This window comes from Aotus nancymaae, unplaced genomic scaffold (assembly GCF_030222135.1).
Source record: "Aotus nancymaae isolate 86718 unplaced genomic scaffold, 86718_ANA_hifiasm-v0.15.2.pri h1tg000007l, whole genome shotgun sequence".
Lineage (NCBI taxonomy): Eukaryota > Metazoa > Chordata > Mammalia > Primates > Aotidae > Aotus > Aotus nancymaae.
The window spans coordinates 50075302-50082500 of NW_026988418.1; the positions used below are offsets into that span (position 1 = coordinate 50075302).

A 7199-nucleotide genomic window follows, 5' to 3' on the forward strand; every position below is an offset into this window, starting at 1 on the left:
CTCCGGATCCCGGGTCGCGAAGGGCAGCCCAAGCGGGTCCCCGGCGCCAGGCACCCGGGTCACTTCTCCCCACCTGATTCGGGCCCTTCCCTTCTCCTCGGTCGGCCCGCTCCGCCGCCTCGCTCTCTCCCCCGCCCCGCGAGTCTCGTTTCAGTCATCCCTTTGTCCTTCCCCGGATTGGCAGGTTTTATTATTCCGCCTGAACAATCCGGCCGCCCAGTGGCTGAGGGTCGCTGACGTCGGCGGCAGAGCCGGGGAGTAGTTGGGATTTTGCTCTGTCAGTAACACATGTGTAAGAGCCGCGGAGGGAGCGAGCGAGCCGGCTAGAGGCTAGAAGCCAGCGCCGCCGCCGCCGCCGCCTCCGAGCCGGGCAGCAGCAGCCCCGGCAGCGGCGCAGGCTCCAGCGCTCCGGGCACGGCCGGCCGCAGCCCCGATTCCTGGGCGCGCCCGCCTGCCGGCTTCCGCACCGTCCGCCGCCGCTCCCGGGGCTGTTGTGTCTGCGGCTGCTCCGGGCCGGAGGTGTAGGGAGCTCAGTCGAGCCGCCGCTGCCTGCCCGGAGCTAGCGAGCGAGCGCGCGGGAGGGAGGAAGGCGGCGGCAGCGGAGGAGGAGGAGCGGGAGGAGCGGGGGCGGGGGCCGGGGCCGCCGGGCGGGGGAATATACAAAGTGAAGCCACATTGCCAAACTTGCAGCAGCGATTGCAGCAGTTGCTGCCGCTGCGCCGCGCCTGAAGCCGCGCCGCGCGGGTTGAGGGCTCCTGCAGCTGCTCGCGAGCAGCCGGAGGCGGAGGAGAAGGACGAGGACTGAGACTGACACTTCTTCTCCCGGCCGCCTGCCACTTACGCGGGGGCCCCCAACCCGCCCCAGAGCAACGCGATTTAAAAAAAAAAAAAAAAAGCCGCCCTTAGCCCCCTCCTCCCCTTTCCTGCTTCTGCGAGAACTCCCTCCCTCTCTCCAGCGCCGCCAGCCCAGGCGCCCCTTCCCTGGAAGCCGAGCGGCTTCGCTCGCATTTCGCCGCCGCCGCCTCTCGCAATAATTGCAATATAGGGGAAAAGCAGGTAAGGGGGCGGCTGGGGAGCCGCGGGCCGGGAGCGGGGAGAGGGAGGGAGGGGGCCCATTCGGGCCAGGGCTGTTTTCTTTGGCTTCCTTACCCTTACCGTCCCAAATTGCAAGTAAACAATACGTCGGCTTAGATAAAGCGCGAGTCTGAAACTACCGAGGCCGGCCTGCAAGCTCCGCGGAGGGCAGCCCGGGGCCGCCAGCTTTGTAGCGGTTCCTGCTTACAAAAGGGCTTTTCTTGGAAACGGGGCTGGTGGGGACCCTAGAGGGGGTGGGGATGTTTCTGGTTCATAAGGGAAAGGCAAGGGGTACTTAGATGAGGATTTCAGTATGAGAAGTAGTGTATTGGGGGAGGTGGGAGTAGTCACGATACCCCCCCCTTCTAGTAAACACTATTTTTGAAACAGTGGCAGGAAGGATCTAAGTGAGCAGGATTTGGTATTGCTGGTTCTTTTTAAAAAATTCCTTTTGGTTTATAAGTCTTTTGTTCCAATCCAGGAGAAATCCGGCGAATCACCTAATTAAAATCAAGACATGAATTAAGCATCCATTTTTGTACTACAAATTGCCAGCGTTACGTTTGTCCCTCCCTTGGTCTCCATTAAAAAACACCAGAGACGTTGTTAAAGGGGGGCAGATTTTGCCTCTAGCTGCCAGTTCTGCTTTCTATTTCACTGACTATCCCAGGACCTAAATTGCTTGGCTATGTAATTACTAGAGTATAAGCCTATTTAACTTAAAAGCTTTCTTTTTTTTTTTCCAACTCTAAATGAAACTTGATGAGGGCCCGTCCTTAGTTATCAGGGGAGTCAGTTTCTGGTCAGTCCTCTTGATTCATCTCTTTTAGATTTAATCAGCATTAAGGTATTGCTTGTCCTTAAGAGCTTTAGCTAATGGGGTTACTGGATGCTTTTCTCAGTGTAATGTTTCCTTTTCAAAAAAAAAAAAAAATACATATATATTTACCTCTCACTAAAGATGGGGGCGGGGAAGAGCTTGGAATCTCCTCCCTCCCTCTCCTTTTAAAAAGGAATTCGGAGCGATTAAAACGTTGGGAGGTTGGGGGGGGGAACAGTTTAAAGACCTAGGGCAGGAAATGCAGATTCATTTGGGTTAGGGCTGAAATTGTAACAAAAAGCAATTCCTCGAGTAAATGCATCAGATAAATCAATTTACATAAAGGTATGATGCATTCGGATAAATGCAATGCTAATGGGTTTTAGAGTGGTCCTGTTTCCAAAGTCTCAGGGTTTTGTTACAGCTTAATTGGTGCAGTTCTTATTCTGGTTTATTGTGCGGTCACTGGACACACGTTCCGGGACTCTTTCGGAGGAAATGTGTTTAAAATCGGCCTATTTAAGGAACCAGAGTCCTTGTTTCGTTCCCTCTTCCTCGTTTTTTTCCAGCAGCCAAGTTGGGCCGGGGACAGGCAAACTTCGCCTTCTTCTGAGGTATCAGCTGAATGTCTTGAGCAGATAGCCGGGAGCCTCAGGGGGAGCCCACACTCTCAGCTTACTGAGGACAAAGACAAAACAGGCTGCTTAATTGGCAGTAAATAACTTGATCTTTTTATAGAATAAGTGACTGGAGGAACACTAGGACTTTATTGGACTCGAGATTGAAGGCAACAAATTAATCGGTTTAGGCTAAGCTTTATAAATTGATTCCTATATTATACCCCAGTTGCATCTCTTGTGGCATTCATTAGAAAGGGGGGAATTTTTTTTAAAGCAGTTTTTGGTGACTGCAGGACAGGCTCGAATATAACTTGTGCATCCCTTAATGGTGCCTTCTCGCACATTATCTGTAACACTGCCCCCCCACCCCCCTTTTGGAGGAACAAAGCTTTAGCATTTAAATTGCTGATCAAGGGCAGATTAGTGAGACCAAAGTGGAGAGTGTTTGTATAGGAAGTTAACAGGCATCCTAAAGTTCAATGATCTATTATTCTTGCCTGTGTCCTGAAAACCCAGAGAAAACACTCATTGATCTTCAAAATGAAATGAGATTTGGAACAATAATGGGAGATGGCGGTCACCACAATGGCATGTGAAAGGTGTTGCTTAAAATACGAAAAACCAGTTTCGCAACTTTACACACTGCACCCCCCTCCCGCCACCTTGCCTTCCCTCCCACCACCACGCTCTCCATCTCCCGTCTGCTCGTCCCTCCCTCCTTCTCTTTCGGAAAACCGAACTATTTCCAACTTGTGAACTACAGCTGCACTTCCCAGGGCAGCGCCCGGGAGGTAACGAGGCTCCGGCGGGGCCGCCGCCTCCCCACTCCTCTTGGCTCTCTCCCGGGGCTCGGCGGGGGCTGGGGAGGGGCCGGGCGCGGCGGTGGGTGGGTTTGACCCTCATTTGCTGAAGGCGGACGGCGGAGGAGGGGAGGAGGGGGCAGTGGGCGGAGGCGGGGGCTGGGAGGAGGCGCCGCGAGGGGTGGAGCGCGCCGCGGAGCCTGCTCTCGGAGTTTTGACAGTACCGGAGCTGAAATTGTCAGCGGCGGCAAGCTCAGGAAAGTTGAGAGGAGCTCGTGGCCCCAGAACAAAGCTTGAGAAAAGTAAACAGGCGGCTGCTGCCGGCGAACCTCCCTCCTTCCCTCTCCCTCTCAGCCTCCTTCCCGCCCTTGCCCTGCTGCTTCCTTCCAGCAGCTCTGGGGGGAGGAGGGGAATGGGCTTGCTCTTCCTCCGGCGATTACTAACTTTTCCATCGCCCCTGTTTTGTCTTTCTCTCCCTGTCCCCTTCCCGCCCTCTGCAGACCATGGTGAATCCGGGCAGCAGCTCGCAGCCGCCCCCCGTGACGGCCGGCTCCCTCTCCTGGAAGCGGTGCGCAGGCTGCGGGGGCAAGATCGCGGACCGCTTTCTGCTCTATGCCATGGACAGCTACTGGCACAGCCGGTGCCTCAAGTGCTCCTGCTGCCAGGCGCAACTGGGCGACATCGGCACGTCCTGTTACACCAAGAGCGGCATGATCCTTTGCAGAAATGACTACATTAGGTAAGGCTTTGCTGCCTTTCCTGGAGAAGGGCGAGCAGAGCAATGGCAAAGCCAAAGGTTATCAGGGTTGTGAGGAAAGGAGTAGGCACCTATGGGAATACATTGCAGCCTTCACCTCAAAAATCTAGTTGACAGAATTTAAGGGGTTCAGGAAGCATGTGTTAGTCTTCCAATATATGATGGCAAATAAATGGCAAATGCCATACTAAGTAAAGACCGTCTGGTGGGACTGGGCCATTAGATGTGCAGAGGTTGAGCACCCTCTGGTCCCAGAGTTTTACGTGGTCATCCTCAACTGGACTTTCAGCTAAAAGCAAACATTTCAAGCGGGAGTTAAGCTGCGTTCTTAAAACACGGTAGGAACCCACGGAGACAAAGGTTGACTTAAAAATACAAGTGTAGTTTTTGAGAAATGATTTGTCTATGGCTATGGCTTATTATATTTACATAAGCATCTTTAAACTTTTTTGAGTGGAAAGTTGATTGGTTCTTTGTGCTCCTTGTGAAAAATGCTAATTATCCATCAGTTTAAAGACTTGTAATTCTTCTCATAGAAAAAAAAACCCCAAGAAATAAAACCTAGTGGTAATGTCTCTCTTCATACTGTTACGCATAGGCTTGCAATAATTCAGTTAGTGTGTGGTTTGCGATGTAGAATTTGCAGTTTTTTTCAGTTGAAGCATGTTCAGGTTTTGGGTTTTTTTTTGTTGTCGTTTGTATCACTGCCCTTGATCCCCAAAAGAGATTTAGAAGAAGAGGCTATAGAATTATACTAATCTTGCATTTTAAAGCAATGTATAGGAACATTCATATGTCCATGTAAGCAGTCTTTTCCAACAAGTTGCAGTGCAATTAATGGAAAGCATTCAGGAGGTCAGGTGCCTATAGGATCTTTTCAGGTGAACTCAAGCTACTTAAACTCATTAATTTGAAAGGAGGCATTTGAAGGATTACACATTTAATTTGAGTAAATGGTTTGATAGACTGATGCACATGAATGCTTCTAAGAGGTGTTCTGTTTCAACATCCAGTAATTAAAAAAAAACCCACACGCACACAGTTGATACTAGAAAATCGCACTTTTAGGAAGAATTTCATCCTATGTAAATTTGTCCTAAACCTTTTTCTTTTAAGTGATTAGTAGACAGTTTTCTTCTTCAGTGTGGGTTAATCAATGGATGAGACATTTTGTTCAAAGTTTAGCTCCATTGTGATTCGCCTTACTCTGCGGCTAATATTGCAGAAGATCCCAGTGCAGTTCGGAGCTGAGTGTGGATATGTTTACCCCAGTGATATCATTAGTGTAAGATGATGGAGTAAAATGACATTTAGTTATTTTGATAATGCAACCTGTGTCCACTCTGCTGGCATCCTCAATCAGTCAAGTAAAAGAAATACAGGAAGGGAGAGGGCTTTTATTTTTAAATTAAGATGGCAGCATTAATTTCACTAAGTGTTCTTTTAGAAGTAAATGTTGGAAAATCAGAGGGAACATGGGTAATGCTTTCTGGTCCTCCTTCCAAGCAATGCCATGAGCTTTGACAGTATTGTAATTAAATAGAAAGCAAAACTGTGTGGTAAAAGGAGTGTGGTTTGAAGTGGAAAAATTGAGTTAAGATTGCGTGAATGGTACATATTCATCTCTTCTCCAAGTGCCTTAAAAAAGTAAAATAAAAACCAAAAACCCCTCGCTTCTGATTACAACTAATTAAAAAGAAGATGGGTCCACTTGTATTCCCCCAGGACAAATTTAGGCAAGTGGCTCCCTGGGAATTGTGTCCATGCCTTTCTCTATTCTTGGGGCCAAATGTAAATAACGTTTTGGTGTTTTCCTGTGCCCTAATGGAGCAATGGAGGATGTGTGCCCAGGCCTGAGCCTTAATTAATAGGATCTACGTTCTTACTTCCTTTTTTCCCTCTGAATCTGGAAACTGGAGCCAGGCTCCCTCTTGAACTAGATGCTACCCCGAGGACCTTAGATCTTTCTAGGAGAGATGAGGTCTAGCTCAGTACCAGATTGATGGCCTCACACCTTGCTCAGGGCTCACCAGCAGCTGAGCCCCTCTTCCCCTCCAATTTAAGAGATTACTGGTCTTCCTTCAGTGTTCCTTCTCTCAGCCCATCAATATGCCCAAAGGGTGGGAAAGTGGGCAAGTGCAGACGTTCTTGTTCCTCTCAGCTATCCCCTCCCCAGTCTCCCTCAAGTCCACTTGTTGGAGAAGCTTTCAATGCCGCAGGGACCACTGCTGAAGAGTGGAGTAATCGCTCGCGCGCCACCAGGTGAAGGGGACCCCTAGGTCCGGCTGAGACCACGGAGCGATTTACTGAGGGGCTTTTAAACTGTCTGACTCTGAGATTGTGGTTTTTTGAAAACAAACAAGGACTTGCTAAAACTGCGGGAGAGCCGGGAAAGGCCGGCCAGAGGGCGGGGGAGGGGGCTGCAAGAGGAGGGGGCGACTTCACCAGTCCCCTCCCCCTCGGCGGCCAAGTGTCTTTGGGCAGAGCTGGGCTTCTGCCTCCTCTCCCTCCAAGATTTCAGATAAAGCGGCTGCCTTGCTGCAGCGAATCCGCACAATTAAAAGCTTTAATTAGTGGCTCCTCCATTTTCTTAGTTCTGATGGGCTTTATCTAATGAGATCTGGTCTCTGGCTTAGATCTGCTCCGAATGACGTGTCCGCAATGAATGAGAGCTGCGTCGCAAACAAAACATTTAATTAACAAAATTGGCCTCTAAGAGAGGGAGGGAAAAGGATGAAGCGGGGGTTGTAGAGCGGAGGGGGAGGGTGGGCCTTAAAGGGACCAACGTCTGCATGCCCCCCACTTTGTCCTGACTGCCCCCTCCCCCACCCCCGGCTCCCGACCCCTCAGCTCCACCCAAGCGCCCCAAGTAGCTTTGGAAACTCCGTTTCTCTTTTCTCAAACCCTCTTTCCTCCACCCCCACCTCGGGCCCGAAGACTGGCGCGGAAAGTGCAGCGAGAGGAGGAAGTTCGGAGACCGACGGGTGGGGCTCCGGGTCCGGGGAGGGCGAGGAAACGCGCCGGAAGCTCGGGTGGCGGTCGTCGGCGGGTCCTCGCTCGCTGGGCCGTCCGCACCCGGGCCGGCGCCGCCCGAGGCCGCAGTTAGAGCGCCCAGCCGGCGGGCGGCT

At 51.2% G+C, this 7199-nt stretch overlaps 1 protein-coding gene across 3 annotated transcripts in view; it reads left to right on the forward strand.

Moving 5' to 3' along the window:
- Positions 1 to 738: 738 nt before the first annotated feature.
- The window catches only part of LMO4 (LIM domain only 4), a 16606-nt gene continuing 10145 nt past the window's right edge, over positions 739 to 7199 (forward strand). Inside the window, exons 1-2 of one of the 3 annotated variants that reach the window (XM_012464799.2) lie at positions 739 to 1056; positions 3815 to 4053. In XM_012464799.2, coding sequence (XP_012320222.1) covers positions 3818 to 4053 — 236 coding nt within the window. In that variant the 5' untranslated portion in view covers positions 739 to 1056; positions 3815 to 3817. Of the gene's footprint in view, positions 1057 to 3474; positions 4054 to 7199 lie in introns of those variants that run through there. The other 2 variants (XM_012464800.2, XM_012464801.2) reach the window with 2 other exon arrangements.